This window comes from Sapajus apella, unplaced genomic scaffold (genome assembly GCF_009761245.1).
Source record: "Sapajus apella isolate SASKATOON/1434 unplaced genomic scaffold, GSC_monkey_1.0 scaffold1, whole genome shotgun sequence".
NCBI lineage: Eukaryota > Metazoa > Chordata > Mammalia > Primates > Cebidae > Sapajus > Sapajus apella.
This window is the reverse complement of record NW_022436941.1, coordinates 61,638,972-61,656,555: the sequence shown is the minus strand read 5'-3', so window position 1 is coordinate 61,656,555 and position 17,584 is coordinate 61,638,972. Positions and strand designations below refer to the sequence as shown.

The 17,584-nt window shown below is 36.4% G+C and overlaps 1 protein-coding gene across 2 annotated transcripts in view; it reads left to right on the top strand.

Annotated features, from left to right (window-relative positions):
* Nucleotides 1–16,403, top strand: part of SCAMP1 (secretory carrier membrane protein 1) — a 119,132-nt gene extending 102,729 nt beyond the window's left edge. For both annotated transcript variants that reach the window (XM_032277534.1, XM_032277545.1), the window contains one exon: nucleotides 11,499–16,403. In XM_032277534.1, coding sequence (XP_032133425.1) covers nucleotides 11,499–11,663 — 165 coding nt within the window. In that variant the 3' untranslated portion in view covers nucleotides 11,664–16,403. The remainder of the gene's footprint in view (nucleotides 1–11,498) is intronic.
* The last annotated feature ends 1,181 nt before the right edge of the window (nucleotides 16,404–17,584 follow it).

The window sequence follows — 17,584 nt, the reverse complement described above, 5'->3', positions numbered from 1 at the left end:
AAAAAAAAAAAAAAAAAAAAAAAAAAAGGCTCTGAGGCAGGGAGCCAGACGATCAGGCTTGGCTGGTCCCACCCCCACAAAAGAACAGCAATCAGAAACTCTCTGGATTGAGAGTTTCACAGCAAGCGCAGCTGAACCCAGACGGTCCAGCTCTGTGGGGGAGGGGTGTCTGCCATTACCGAGGCAGCCCGCCACTACGGAGGTAGTCAGCCAATGCTGAGGCAGCCTGCCATTGTCAAGGCAACCCGCCACTACAGAGAGACTCAGTCTTAACAGAGGCGGGCCACCCTTGCCAAGGCAGTTCTAACTACACCCATATAAACAGGACTGCAGGGAAGTTCACTCGGCAGCTGGGCAGAGCCCACAGCAGCTCAGCAAAGCCTCTACAGGCAGACAGTGACTAGGCTGCCTCCTTGCTGGGCAGGGCAGCTCTGAAGGAAAAAAAATAAAGAGAAGGCAGCAGCATAACCAAAACTCATAAAGCCCTAAATCCCTGGGACAGAGCACCTGGGAACAAAAAGCAGTTTGTGAGTTCAGCTGCAGCAGACCCAAACGTACCTGCCCAGCAGCTCCGAATGAACAACGGAGCTCACAGCTCAGCGTTTGAGCTCCAATAAAGAAGAGACCGTCTCCTCAAGCAGCTCCCTGACCCCTATATATCCAAAGAGCCACCTCATAAAGAAGAGATCAGATTGACACTTGGCGGGTATCCTTCTGGGACAAAGATAGCAGAAGAAGAAAACTGGTAACAACTCTTACTGTTCTGCAGCTGCTGCAGGTGAACGCCAGGCAAGCAGGGCCTGGAGTGGACCTCAGCAGACCTACAGCAGAGGGGCCAGACTGTCAGAATGAAAACTAAGAAACAGAAATAACCTCATCATCAACAAACAGAACATCTACTCAGACACCCAATCTGAAAGCCAGCAACTACAAAGATGACAGGTGGATAAATCCATAAGGATGGGAAGAAACCAGCACAAAAAGGATGAAAACACCCGAAACCAGAACACCTCTTCTCCTACAAGGGATCACAACTCCTCACCAGCAAGGGAACAAGGTTGGATGGAGAACGAGTGTGATGAAATGACAGAATCAGACTTCAGAAGGTGGGTAGTAAGAAACTTCTGTGAACTTAAAGAACATGTTCTAACCAAATGCAAAGAAACTAAGAACCTTGAAAAAAGATTTGATGAAATGCTAACAAGAATGGACAAAATAGAAAGGAATATAAGTGAATTGATGGAGCTGAAAAACGCAGCGTGAGAACTTCGCAAAGCATGCACAAGTATCAACAGCCGAATTGACCAAGCAGAAGAAACGATATCAGAGGTCGAAGATCAACTCAACGAAAGAAAAAGGGTAAAAAGGAATGAACAAAGTCTCCAAGAAATGTGGGACTATGTGAAAAGACCTAATCTAAGTTTGATAGGCGTACCTGAATGTGACAAAGAGAATGAATCCAAGCTGGAAAATACTCTTCAGGATATTATCCAGGAAAACTTCCCCAACCTAGCAAGGCAGGCAAACATTCAAGTCCAGGAAATACAGAGAACACCACAAAGATATTCTTCAAGAAGAGCAACCCCAAGGCACATAATCATCAGATTCACCAGGGTTGAAATGAAGGAGAAAATACTAAGGGCAGCCAGAGAGAAAGGTCGGGTTACCCACAAAGGGAAGCCCATCAGACTCACAGCAGATCTCTCAGCAGAAACCCTACAAGCCAGAAGAGAGTGGGGGCCAATATTCAATATCCTTAAAGAAAAGAACTTTCAACCCAGAATCTCCTATCCAGCCAAACTAAGCTCCAAAAGTGAAGGAAAAATAAAATCCTTTGCGAACATGCAAGTACTCAGAGATTTCATCACCACCAGGCCAGCTTTACAAGAGCAAAGAGGCTCCACACATATAAAGGAACAACCGTACCAGTCACTCCAAAAACATGCCAAATGGTAAAGAGAATCAACACAATGAAGAATCTGCATCAACTAATGGGCAAAACACCCAGCTAACACCAAAATGGCAGTATCAAATTTGCAATCAATCAAAAGACACAGACTGGCAAATTGGATAAAAAGCCAAAACCCATCGGTGTGCTGTATCCAGGAAACCCATCTCACATTCAAGGATACACAAAGGCTCAAAATAAAGGGATGGAGGAAGATTTACCAAGCAAGTGGAGAGCAAAAAAAAAAAAGCAGGAGTTGCAATTCTCATCTCTGATAAATTAGACTTTAAAACAACAAACATCAAAAGAGACAAAGAAGGACATTACATAATGGTAAAAGGATCAATGCAACAAGAAGAGCTAACGATCCTAAATATATACGCATCCAATACAGGAGCACCCAGATACATAAGGGAAGTTCTTAAGGACTTACAAAGAGACTTAGACTCCCACACAATTATAGTGGGAGACTTTAACACCCCATTGTCAATATTAGATCAACCAGACAGAAAATTAACAAGGATATCCAGGACTTGAACTCAGACCTGGACCAAGCAAACCTAATAGACATTTACAGAACTCTCCACCCCAAATCCACAGAATGTACATTCTTCTCAGCACCACATCACACCTACTCTAAAACTGACCACATAATTGGGAATAAATCACTCCTCAGCAAATGCAAAAGAACGGAAATCGTAACAAACGGTCTCTCAGACCACCGTGCAATCAAGTTAGAACTCAGAATTCAAAAACTAACCCAGAACCGCACAGCTTCATGGAACCTGAACAACTTGCTCTTCAATGTTGACTGGATAAACAATGAAATGAAGACAGAAATAAAGATGTTCTTCGAAACCAACGAGAATGAAGACACAACATACCAGAATCTCTGGGACACATTTAAAGCAGTCTCTAGAGGAAAATATATAGCAATAAGTGCCCACATGAGAAGCAAGGAGAGATCAAAAACTGACACCCTGTCGTCAAAAATGAAAGAGCTAGAGGAGCAAGATCAAAAAAACTCCAAGTCTAGCAGAAGACAAGAAATAGCTAAAATCAGAGCAGAACTGAAGGAGATAGAGACACAAAAAACCCTTCAAAAAATCAATAAATCCAGGAGCTGGTTTTTTGAAAAGATCAACAAAATAGACCACTAGCCAGATTAATAAAAAAGAAAAGAGACCAAACTGATGCAATAAAAAACGATAAAGGGGATATCACCACAGATTCCACAGAAATTCAAACCATCATCAGAGATTATTACAAACAACTCTATGCACATAAACTAGTAAACCTGGAAGAAATGGATAAATTCCTGGACACTTGCCTCCTCCCAAGCCTAAACCAGGAAGAAGCCGAAACCCTGAACAGACCCATAACAAAGTCTGAAGTTGAGGCAGCAATTAAGAGCTTACCACCCAAAAAAAGCCCAGGTCCAGACAGGTTCATAGCCGAATTCTACCAGACATACAAAGAGGAACTGGTACCATTCCTTCTGAAACTATTCCAAACAATACAAAAAGAGGGAATTCTTCCCAAATCATTTTATGAGATCAACATCATCCTGATTCCAAAACCCGGCAGAGACTCAACAAGAAAAGAAAACTTCAGGCTGATATCCATGATGAACATCGATGCAAAAATCTTCAATAAAATACTGACAAGCCGACTGCAACAGCACATCAAAAAGCTTATCCACCATGATCAAGTAGGCTTCATCCCGGGAATGCAAGGCTGGTTCAACATACGCAAGTCTATAAACGTAATTCACCACATAAACAGAATCAAAGACAAAAGCCACATGATTATCTCAATTGATGCAGAGAAGGCCTTTGACAAAATTCAACAGCCCTTTATGCTAAAAACCCTCAATAAGCTAGGTATTGATGGAACGTATCTCAAAATAATAAAAGCAATTTATGACAAACCAACAGCCAATATCATACTGAATGGGAAAAACTGGAAGCATTCCCCTTGAAATGTGGCACCAGACAAGGATGCCCTCTCTCACCACTCCTATTCAATATAGTATTAGAAGTTCTAGCCAGAGCAATCCGGCAAGAAAAAGAAATAAAGGGCATTCAAATAGGAAAGGAGGAAGTCAAATTGTCTCTATTTGCAGACGACATGATTGTATATCTAGAAGACCCCATTGTCTCAGCCCAAAATCTCCTGAAACTGATAAACAACTTACAACTTCAGCAAAGTCTGAGTATACAAAATCAGTGTGCAAAAATCACATGCATTCCTTATACACCAATAACAGACTTAAAGAGAGCCAAATCAAGAACAAACTTCCATTCACAATTGCCACAAAGAGAATAAAATACCTAGGAATACAACTAACAAGGAATGTAAAGGACCTCTTCAAGGAGTACTACAAGCCACTGCTCAACAAAATAAGAGAGGACACAAACAGATGGAGAAACATTCCATGTTCATGGCTAGGAAGAATCAATATCGTGAAAATGGCCATACTGCCCAAAGTAATTTACAGATTCAATGCTATCCCCATCAAGCTACCAATGACCTTCTTCGCAGAACTGGAAAAAGCCACCTTAAACTTCATATGGAACCGAAAGAGAGCCCGCATAGCCAAGTCAATTCTAAGCAAAAAGAATAAAGCGGGAGGCATCACACTACTGGACTTCAAACTATACTACAGGGCTACAGTAATCAAAACAGCATGGTACTGGTACCAAAACAGAGATATAGACCAATGGAACAGAACAGAGGTCTCGGAGGCAACACAACATATCTACAACCATCTGATCTTTGACAAACCAGACAAAAAAAAACAAGCAATGGGGAAAGGATTCCCTGTTCGATAAATGGTGTTGGGAAAGCTGGCTAGCCATGTGCAGAAAGCAGAAACTGGACCCCTTCGTGACACCTTACACTAAAATTAACTCCAGATGGATTAAATACTTAAACATAAGACCTAACACCATAAAAACCCTAGAAGAAAATCTAGGCAAAAACCATTCAGGACATACATGTAGGCAAGGACTTCATGATCAAAACACCAAAAGCATTGGCAACAAAAGTCAAAATAGACAAATGGGACCTAATCAAACTCTACAGCTTCTGCACAGCAAAAGAAACAGTCATTAGAGCGAATCAGCAATGAACAGAATGGGAAAAAATTTTTGCAGTTTACCCATCTGACAAAGGGCTGATATCCAGAATTTACAAAGAACTAAAACAGATTTACAAGAAAAAACCTAACAAGCCCATTCAAAAGTGGGCAAAGGATATGAACAGACACTTTACAAAAGAAGACATACATGAGGCCAACAAACATATGAAAACATGCTTATCATCACTGGTCATCAGAGAAATGCAAATCAAAACTACATTGAGATACCATCTCACACCAGCTAGAATGGCGATCATTAAAAAATCTGGAGACAACAGATGCTGGAGAGGATGTGGAGAAATAGGAACACTTTTGCACTGTTGGTGGGAGTGTAAATTAGTTCAACCATTGTGGAAGACAGTGTGGCGATTCCTCAAGGACCCAGAAATAGAAATTCCATTTGACCCAGCAATCCCATTACTGTGTATATATCCAAAGGATTACAAATCGTTCTACTATAAGGACACGTGCACACGAATGTTCATTGCAGCACTGTTTATAATAGCAAAGAACTGGAACCAACCCAAATGCCCATCGATGATAGACTGGACAGGGAAAATGTGGTACATATACACCATGGAATATTATGCAGCCATCAAAAGTGATGAGTTTGTGTCCTTTGTAGGGACATGGATGAACCTGGAAACCATCATTCTCAGCAAACTGACAGAAGAATAGAAGATCAAACACCGCATGTTCTCACTCATAGGCGGTGTTGAACAGTGAGAACACATGGACACAGGGAGGGCAGCACTTCACACTGGGATCAGTTAGGGGGAAATAGGGGAGGGACGGTGCGGGGTGGGGAGCTGGGGAGAGAGAGCAAGGGGAGAGATGCCAGATGTAGGTGATGGGGAGGAAGGCAGCAAATCACACTGCCACGTGTGTACCTATGCAACAATCTTGCATGTTCTTCACATGTACCCCAAAACCTAAAATGCAATAAAATAAATGGGAAAAAAAATACAAAATAATTTTTTAAAAAACTTAAGTATGTAATTTAATGGCTTTTGGTATATTGCATTTTTTTAAATTGTGGCAAAATATGTATAACATAAACTTTGTCATTTTAATTATGCTTAAGTGTACAATTCATTGGCATCAATTACATTAACAATGTTGTGATGTACTACTACTATTCCATCACTACTATTTCCAGAACTTTTTATCACCCCAAAGAGAAATGCTAATCTTTAAGCAATAATTTTATTCCTCCCAACTCTCAGCCTCTGGCAACCTCGAATCTACTATGAATTGTCTATTTTAGATATTTCATATAAATGGAATTATGTAATATTTTCCTTCTGTACCTGGCTTATTTCACTTACTATATAATGTTTTCAAGGTTTATCCGTGTTGCAGCATGTATCAGAAATGCATTCCTTTTTAAGACTGAATAATATTCTGTTGTATCTGTATACCACATTGTGTTTATCTGTTCATGGGCACTTGATAGTTTCCCACCTTTTGGCTATTTTGAATAGTGCTGCTGTGAACATTAGGTGTACAGGTATCTTTTTGAATCTTTGCTTTCACTTCTCTCGTGTACATATATACCCAGGAGTGGAATTGCTATGTAGTCTCATGGTAATTCTACGTTTGGCTTTTTGAGGAGCCTCCAAACTCCTTTCTGCAAGGACTATATCATTTTACATTCCCACCAGCACTTTCTCTACATACTTGCTAACACTTGTGGTTTTCCATTTTTCTCATTCCAGCCATCCTAGCAGGTGTGAAGTAGTATGTCTACTTTTAAAACATGTAACCTCTGAGGTGACTGCAAACTAAGCATTTTACTTTGTAACACAAGTATAGTCTCCTTAAGCCATACTGCACTTACTTAGTACCTTAAAAAAATTATTAATGAGGACAATTTTGGGACATTTAATCCCTAGCAGGTAGACAAATAATTATTCAATGGCTTCTACTGCAGATTACTAAACTGTGTCTTTTAGGGGATATAACAATGAGTAGAATAAGTTTTTGCCCTTAGGCAAGTAAAAGCATGTGGGATATAATATAGCATGGACATAAACCCTATAAAAGAAATATAACATACATGCCCCTCAAAATCTCAAAATGTACAAAGGATTGGAGGTACTCTCAATAGGGAGAGCCATAGATAGTTCAGGCACAAAAGAGCAGGCAGAGTATTATTTGAGATAGTCCTTAAAGGACATGGTGAGACTAGAGTGGCAATTCAGGGGGTTACAGAAGGGATGTGTTGACCATCTGTGGCCAGGAGGTTCATAGAGGGTTTCCAGAAATTTCAGACTGAAAAAAATTAGGCTTAGAGGTCCAGACTTTTTTAAAAACTAAAAAAAATAAGTTAAAAAATATACTTAAAAACCTTATTTGTTTTTATTTTCCCAGCTTTTATAAAAGTTGAAATAATTTTGGCATGACAGGGATCTTAAAAAAGCACAGTTTCTTGAAATGGTGTTCTGTGCGTTTTAATGAAGGCATATGTTTGGGTTATTTAAATAAAGTGCGTTTATTCTTTGCTTCCCATACTATATAGTTTTTCTGTGTCATACACCACCACAGCATGTACTATCTCTGAAGCTGCATTAAGGAGTCAGGTTTTGGAACTGCATCTGTATTTCAGCTGTGACACTTCTGCAGATACTTAAAATTTAATTTGACTTTGTTAGTGTAACTCATTTATATACTTCCTGATTTGATCTTCAGGAAAACTCTGAGGATCAGATAGGGTAACAAATAATTCTTGTTTTATGGGAAGCAGACTTGGAAGTTTTGAGTGGTGGCTAGCCAGGTAGAAAGTAATAGAATTAATTGATACCAAATTTAGTGCCTTTTCTGTGATTTTCCTAGAACTAAATATTGTTTTAGGAGTCATGCGGTTCTCATAGTAGAAAAGATAGTATTTAAGTTGTTCAGTTTTTTTTTTAGTGCTCTAGGCTATTCTGCATTTATTGAATTTTCCACTAGGTAATATGCATTCAGGTTACCTACGCTGAGATTTCCTGCAGTGACAGTACATATAAAAAAAGGCTGTGCAACTTAGTGATAATTGTGCTCCATTTAAGCAAACCATCAACTGGTACATTTTTTTTTTTTTTTTAGATAAATTGGATTTTATCAAAATTAAAATCTTTTTAAAAACTACTTTAAGTTCTGGGATTACAGGTGCAGAACATTGCAGGTTTGTTACCTGGGTATCCATGTACCATGTTGGTTTGCTGCACCCATCAACCCGTCATCTACATTAGGTATTTCTCCTAATGCTATCACTGCCTTTGTCCTCCATCCCCAAGTTATTTAATTAAAAAAAAAAAATTTAGTACTTAGTGTCAAAACCTTGTCCCTGATACCAGGAATGTGAATTATCAATAGATACCAATCAGAAACCCTAGAGGGAAGTAATAAGCTTTTAAAGATGTTGATCCTTATGATTAGCCTATCATCTTTCATGGGGCCCTGAAATCAGCAGTTCAACCTTTTCACATGAATATAATGGATTTAGTACAGCATTTGAGCATTGTGCACTGTATCTGTATGTGGTCTTTTCCCTCTAGGTGGCTCTCTGGGTCTATATAGATACAAGCTATTGAGAAATATGTGCTATTCCTACCTTTATTTTGTCTCTATGTTCTATAGGACTGTGAATTACATTTTAGTAAACTGTGAAGCCCATGAACACATAGTATCAGCCACTGAATACAAGTTTGAAAAAGGAAATAATAAAGCAAATAAGAATTCACATTTATTTATTACATGCTTACAAACTTGGGGAACAAGGGGAAGAGACAGATAAGTGATTTTGTAATTGCATTGCTCTGATTGGGTCTAGTAAGTAAAGAAGGTTGATAAGATTTCTATAATACACTTCATTTTCTAGGATCCAGTCATTTGTATTCTCTGAGATAAGTGTCTAGAACACAGGAGTAGTAATTTATCTGTATCTTTAATTTTCCATAGAAAACTTGATTTTCAAAGGGAATAAAAATAATTACTTTTATACTTAACGATAATGCTAAGGTACTAGGGGAAAGGAATATTTGGGTTTACCAGTATGTGTTCTTGTCAGTGCTCTCTTTTTCTTCCTGACCATTTGACACTTTGATCTGTAGTAATAGGGCGTTTGCTTTTACCACTATATCAGAAGCACTTGGGCTGTCTGGGTTATTTTTATCTTGTACCCTGATAGTTTTTCATGTGTTAAGGTTTCTTGATAGCTTTTCTGATAGCTTTTCACGTGTTAACATGCTTCTCTTGGCATCAGTGAGAAGTATCTGGTTCTTTCTTTCCCAGTCATTCCTCCTTCTTGTGGATGCCACTTAAATAAAGTCTTTTTATTTCAGTTTTTATTTTAGATTCAGCGGATACATGTGCAGGTTTGTTACAAGGGTATATTATGTGATACTGAGGTTTGGGGTATAGTTGAGCCTGTCATCCAGGTAGTGAGCACAGTACCCAATAGGTAGTTTTTCAGTTCTTCTCCCCCTCCTATCCCCTATCTTGTAAGTCCCCAATGCCTATTGTTGTAGTCTTTATGTCCATGTGTACCCAGTGTTTAACTCCCACTTATAAGTGAGAACATATGATACTTGGTTTTCTGTTTCTGCATTAATTAGGTTATGTACTTGATTTTATTCTCTTTCTACTCTGGGTTCTCCATGGGCAATTTCATAAATGCCAAGTTTCAGCTACCATTTATATGTTGTTTAGTCCCTTTGGGCTGCTGTAACAAAAATACCATAGATTGGGTGGCTTAAGCAACACATAATGATTTCTCACAGTTCTAGAGGCTGGGAGGTCCAAGATCAAGGCACTGACAAATTCAGTGTCTGGTGGGGTCCAACTTCCTGGTTCATAGGCAGTTTCTGTGTCCTTATGTGATGGAAGGTTGTCGGAGAGCTCTCTGGAGTCTCTTTCTTTTTAAAACAAAAAACAAACAAACAAAAAAAACGTTTTTAGAGATGAGGTCCTGGTATATTGCCCAGCTTGGAGTGCAGAGCTGTTTATAGGGGCAGTCACAGTTTACTGCAGCCTCAAATTCCTGCCCTCAAGTGACTGGGACTATATGTGGGTGCCACCACACTGGGCCTTGGGGTTTCTTTTATAAGGGCATTTATTCTGTTAACGAAGGCTTCACCTTCATGGTAAAATCACCCCTGCGAAGACCCTCCTGCTAATACCATCATATTGGTGGTTGGGATTTTAACATAAGAATTTTGGGGGGAACACAAACACTCAGTCCGTAACATATGCCATTGGTTTTGAAATCCATGTCTTTAGCCCATTCCTCTCCTGAGCTTTAAACTAAATCTTCACCCGCCTGCTGTGGCAGGCCTCGAGTAGGTTGTCAGTTGTCTTGGAATGAATGGACAGATTTTTAGAACTTATCGTCTCCCTTCTCCCCAAACCAGCTTATCCTCTCTCCTCTGTCTTCTTGAAACTACTCCCAAAATGCAAGTTTGAGAGTCTTTGATTCACTCTCCTTTTTCTCACTCCACCGTTGCCAGTTCCTATCCAGGTTTGGTAAAAAGGACTAACTAGTTTGCCTTGGCCCCTTCCCTAAGCCTGCTTTGATTGCATTTCAGTCAAGCTTCTGATTTAGATCCAGTCACAGTGCAGTATAATTACCAGTTCACTTATCTTTCTCTCTCCACTCTGCAAAGTTTGTGGGCATATAATTAATAAATGCTTGTTATTTCCTTCTTCAAATTTGTGTTAAAGTAAGTGGCTGATGTTATGTATTGATGGACTCATAGTTTAATTATGCAGATTAAGACATACACTGATAGAAAATTTTTGAACCCTATTCCTGAAAATAAATCCCAATAATTCAGTGATGAATCAGTATGGAAAAACAATTCCCAGAAGTGTTTCTTTGTGCATTCTTTAGGACTTGATTAAGTTGTATGTGCATAGCTGCAGTATGTTGAAGGACATAAGTGGTGCTTTGGTAGATTAAATGATAAAATGATCTCATTTGATTGTAACAGGGCCTGTGGTGTATATGTAGCTAAAATAGAAATAGATAAGGTATTGTTCTATCTGAATTGTCTGGGATAATAAATTAATGTATTAAATTGTTTCTTGTTATTATGTTTAAACCATTCCATTGTAATGCTGTAATAATTTCACGTGACTAATTGGGGGTAGAGGAAAATACAACTGTTTGCAGTTGGCTAATAAGTTCTTTATTTTTGGTTTGAATTACGTAATTATCTCTTCTGCTTGGAGAAGAAAAGAAAAACCTGTATTAAAAAATGTTTAAATGCAATATTGTGTGCCAGTGTGGTAGCCCATGTTCTTGATTTTAGGAATCATGACTGCAATCTAGTCCTTTTATGTTTGATCGATGTTGAGATTAAGAGCTGCTGGATATGAATGTGCAGGTTGCTACTTATCTTCTTCCACTTTTTTGTGCCTCTGTAGGTACATGGACTATATCGCACAACAGGTGCTAGCTTTGAGAAGGCCCAACAAGAGTTTGCAACAGGTGTGATGTCCAACAAAACTGTCCAGACTGCAGCTGCGAATGCAGCTTCAACTGCAGCAACTAGTGCAGCTCAGAATGCTTTCAAGGGTAACCAGATTTAAGAATCTTCAAACAATACACTGTTACCTTTTGACTGTACTTTTTTCTCCAGTTACTGTATTCTACAAATATTTTTATGTTCAAAACACACAGTACAGACAGCATGGATATTTCCTGTTCACTTGTGCATGGGCTAAAACCAGGAAAACTTCCTTGTCTTATTACTTTACTTAATAGTTTCTTAATATTTCAGTGCCCCTTGCAGAAAAAAATATGACATGCTAAATATTCTCCATATTTTTTGGGGGATGACGTTCAGTGAATTATTTCAGTGGTGACCCACTGAAATTAATAATGGTACTTATGATTAAAATGCATTTAATACTAACTGCAGTAGTTCTTTCAAGAATCTTTAGAGATAAGGATTGCACATTGGAAAAGTAAAGCTATGTTTTATTTCCTTTTCCCTATTTATATTGAAAGAAATAGGCCAGCAGAGACTTAGGGATTTTAAATTGGCTTGCTGTTTAGCTGTTTCAGTCACCAGTGAAGAGCCTATGTGCATTTTGTAGTAGATAATGTAAAATTTATCATCTTTTTCTTTTCTTTTTTTTTTTTTTTGGAGTAGTTGATATTTTGATAACAATCTCTGATTTGCATGGGTACCACATTTCTGATATTAAAAGAATTAGTATTTTGGCTTCTGTACTGCTATGGTTGTAGGATTCAGGGGTTAATGGAATCACAGATGTGATTCTCTGTAAGAGTTTCTTTTAAATAAAAAGTTTGGGGGTGCAATATAAGAATTTAACATAATATGCAGTGCATTATCCAAAAGAGACGGTAGTTAATGCAATAGAATGTAGCGGTAATAATTCCTTTTTTTTAAAAAAAAAAAAATTCAGTATTCATATAGTGACATTTTGCTATATGAAAAACTTTGGTATATTCTGTGGTTACAACTAAGATTGTGTCTGGCAGTTCTTTTTTGGGGATATGTGTGTGTGTGATTTTTAACAGAGGTATTAAAGGCTAGCCTAACCCTTGTCTAAAAATAATGTACAGTATTTAAGGGATTTTTCTTTTAGTTTTTCATCTCCAGTCTCATTAAAAACAAAAAGGCCCTGGCATTTTTTTCATATATTTGAATCCCTAAATGCACCTGTTTGAGACAGACTGAATACATCTAAAATTTCCAGCAATAGAAAAAAAAATTTAAGTTGCACCAAGCAAGAAAATTATAAATACAGTTAAATGCATTAAGATAATCATGTTAAAATTGTTACTGTGCAGCACAGAACTTCATTCTTACAGTATTCTTGGGTTAAACTTTGAATCAACTTTAATACTGATTAAATGACTCGACATTTGTAAGTCATGCTACTGTGTTTTGAAAGCCTTTAGCTAATTTAAGATTGCAGTATGATAGGTAGTGATTATTCAATTAGATTTTAAGTAAGGATTGTGATATTAGAGGCTGGAAATTCATATTTTAAAAAAATCAGGCATAAATAGTTAACTCACTTTAATTCTCCCCAAATCTGGAGTTACAGAAGAAGTTTTATGCTAGAGGTGGGATGCCAAGTTCTCACTATCCATGAAGCAGCGCTGCGTGTTACTAGGTAATGTAGAGCCATCCAGATGGTGTTTACGTTTGATTTATTTGGGACCTTATTGACATTAGGTATACTTGGAAGACATTTCTTTTATTCTTCAGAGTATGAATTTAAAGCTGTTTTTGTAAATATTTCTAATCAGCGATGATTTCTACCTGCATTTTCAATCAACTTAGCCAGTTTGTTTTTCAGAACCTGTAGTCTTACTGGAATTCTGTTTTATCAGTGTGCTTTATAGAGTGTAGATTTTGCATACATTCAAAACATTAACCATAAAATACAGCAAGAGCACCTATATTCACCATTAACTTATATCCGAAGTCCATTTTTTTCTATACACTACCAACAAAAGATAAATGAGAGACTTTTGAAAAATGCTGAAATAGTTTCCTTCAGAATTGGAATGTTTCTATTATGTAGAAATCCCCAAAGGTAGCATTATTAAATAGCAAAGAATAATTAGAACCCACGGTGTCTTTTTTGGTGTGAATGGGAAAAATGTTTTAAAATTCAGTTATTTAATACAAGTTTGAGAGAGAAAATTGTTTTTTAAAAAAATACATGTGCATTGAAATGATGGCAATGCCTATAGTACGATCAAGTATGAACGGAGCTTTAAATTCTTATATTTACTCTTCTCTCTCAGTAAATTGTTAAATTTTCATTCAGCGAAAGATTGGCATTTGTTAATGTTTTATATTTAATACTAAAATCACAGTCATGAAATCATAGTCATAAAATGGTCTTCACATAGTAATCGTCTGTGTCATTTTTCAGTTTGTAATATTCTGGCTGTTTTATTTCAAACTAAAGCTTGAACACTGGGAAATCATTGCTCAGTGATTTGTAATTTGGGACTTGGATAATTTATCTTGAGATGTTTGTATATTTTGTCAGTAACTAATATTGCGCTGCCATCATGGTGACTGTCATGGTTCTACAGAAATGCCCTCCATGTGTCCCTCTAATGTTGCATGTTTCAGTGGGTTGGAAGTTTTGTATATTTATTGTATTAACACAGAGTGTCATAAAATAAAATGCTGTTTACTGGATGTTTGTTTGTATAATTTTGAACACTATAATAGCAATTCAAAGACAGACATTGTTAAAGGTTTGATGTATATAGAAATTCCATGTTTGATTTTTAAAAATCTGTGTATAAGTCTGTCATGTGCTAAACAAAATAATATGAAAGACTTAAGTTAAAAACTCTAAGCAACATAAAATGACAGTTTTTCTGTTGCATTAGACCTTTACAGGTGTTAGAACATGAGCTTCATTTGTATTAAATATTTTGGCCCCTTTAAGGTCAAATTACAGATAATCTAGAAGTTAGATTAAAAATGAAAAACCTATTCGTGGCTCACATTTTTTATTGTGGATTAAAAATGAGTGTCTGTGTACTAGTATTGTGTTTATTCAATTGAACTTGTATTCTGATTTTTAACCTTGCTACTTATTGCTGTTCTATGCACTGATGAAAGTACCTATTTGTGTTTTATTGGATTTTCACTTGGTTAGCTAAAGAATATGTAAAAATACAATCTAAAATAATGTTCATGGTGAATCTTATTTTGAGAAATACATGTTAAAAAAGGAACAGTATTCTTTATTTTCTGGGTGTTATATTTTAAAAAGTGAGTTTGAATTTTTATACCTAGTTTACTAGGAAAATATTTTATTCTACAGTTCTTAAGATAATGTATTGTTTGCATTTAAAGGGGATTTATGTTAGGTTAATTAGTTGTTTCTGTAAATCATTTGTAATAGCATAATGCTTTTTACTCATTACTGTATCTTTTTCTGAAAACGTTGTTAATATCTAATTCCGTATCCTTATTGGTACAAATCTGTGTTTAGCATGACTGTTTATATACAGAATTTTGTTACATTCTGAGCATTTTTCCCTGGTTATATATACCTTAGAATTATCATGGCTGACATACACTATTTCACTATATCTCCTTTCATTTTTTCCTTAAGAAAAATGTTTAGAGGAATTTGTTCATTTCATGTAATTAAGCCCTTTAGAGGTGAAATTAGAGTAGTTAATTTAAAAATAATTAAGGATGGTTAAAAATAGAAAACACCTTACTCTGATACATTTTAAAGTACAATAGTATACACTTATTTAGAGTAGAATAACATGTTTAAAACATGAGTTTTAAATACTTTTTTATTAATCTAAAAAGTTTTAGCTCACTTATTAAGTATTAGAGAAAGTGAAGTATTTTGGCTAGAATTTTAGGGCACATTTTATAAAGCAGCATGCCTATAATATTGGTGGGTATTTTTAAATTTTTAGGGCTTTATTACAGTATGTAGAGAGCTAGAAATAAATCTCTAGAAACTTTCTAAGCCAGATATTGCCACTAATCTATCTTACATTAGCAGATATCTCTTATTTGAAGATTGTAGGAAAATCTGTTCTCCAGTTTTCTCACCCCTCCTGTGGGTTTTATATTTACAATTTAACTTTGGGGCTTGGGTCAAGCATTTAATGTATAGAATTTTCATTAATGTTGGCCAAGTTTCAAATGGCAAAGGAACATGGGAACCATCATGTGGCAATGCAGTGAGTGTTAAACTTTGTGTTTGTCCAGATCCTGATTTATTTTTTGGTTCATATCTTTCTGGGCTTGACATGGCTGATGGTATAGCTGAAACTCTCCTAACACTAAAAGTCATTTTAATCTTTTCTCTAATAGGTGCAGAAAATAGTTAATCACCCACCTAGTAATGTAAGATTACTCTGAATATTATCTTCCATATGTTAAAACAGTTCTAGTTTGTAGAATCGTACCATGCAAGTTTTATTTTTAAACTCCAGTTATTTTCAGTGAGTACTTAAATGTAATTCAGAATTCCTCCACAACTTTTAATATTTTCTGTGCCAGTGATTCTCAGGATAAATCATGGTTGTAGTAGTTGTTACTATTGGCAATTTGTAGTAGTATTCAGATATTTTGAGGATGGGGAAAACACCAAAACTCAGTGTCTTTTATCTGGTCATCACAGTGGTATCTACAGTATTCTAGTCTCCTACACAAAAACTGAATCCACTGGGCATATGCATCCCTCACACTTTCTTTTTCTAGTATAAAAGCAATACATACGTGTTGTAGAACAATTAAAAATTCAGAAAGTGATAAATGAGAAAATAAAAATAAATCCTTAATTGTGTCATCTTGGGGTACCTCTGCTAATATTTTATTGTCTTCCATTCTTTTTCTATGCATATATATTTTGTAGAGTTAAGAGATATAAGCAATGTGGATTTTTAAAAACCTTATTTTCCTCTCACTTAGCTTTATGTCATAATGGTATGATAGTTTAGTTTTTAAAATTAACTTTTTTAATTTATAAAATTAATATGCATTTCAGCATAAATTATTGAAAATATAAGCAAAAGAAATTAAAATTCTCATAATTTTACACCCATGAATAACTGCTATTAAAATCTGGTTTATATCTTTCTATTAATTTTTCTAGGAAAACAACTTCTTAATAAAAAATGAGATGACCCTGTACATCCTTGTACATCCTTTAGGGATGTTTACCTAATCCTCAAAAGCCCCATTTCTTTGGATCCTTAAAGTCTACATTGGTACTGGATGTCATCTGGCCATAGTGGACTCATTCCTGGCTCAACAGTTTTTTTATTCTGAATGTAGATATGTCTAGAACTCGACTGTTCCAGAATTGGAACATCAGAGGTAGCCATACTCTGCCACGAGGAAGGAATCACCAGGAAAGCTGGTCTGCAATGAAAATGAAGAATGAAACAGACATAGCAGGAGATATAAAATGAATGACACAGTAAAGATCTTAGTGTCTTTTCCTTTAAGGGGCCCTGCTGCTCACCCTTATCCCATTATCTTCATAATCTTACCTACTGCCTTTTCTCCCTCAGCTATCTTGAATTGGTTTCTCGTTACTTTTAACTGGAGGGTCTTAACTAATACAATGGTTAATCTTTTTTCAGTTACGATAAAATATGTATTGAAGATTTTACAATCTCTGAACATATTTCTTTAGTATAGTTATCTAGCTACCATCATATGTATGTATCACAAAGTCTTGTTATTGTTTTGGGTTCTGATTTTCAGGGTTTTAAAATTACAAATTATCAGGAATATATTGCTAAATTTGGGAACTCAGACCTTTGTTTTTTTTCTTTAGAACAGATTCCTGAGTTAAAGGTTATACATACTGTTTAAAGCACCTTTCATGTACATTGCCAAATTACTCTCCAGAAAAATTTTATCCACATGTAACTCCATCAGCAGTGTTCAGAAGGGCCTCTTTCTTCACACCTTCGGCCGTCATTGGATGTTCCTTTTCTAAAAAGTATTTTATCCCAGCAT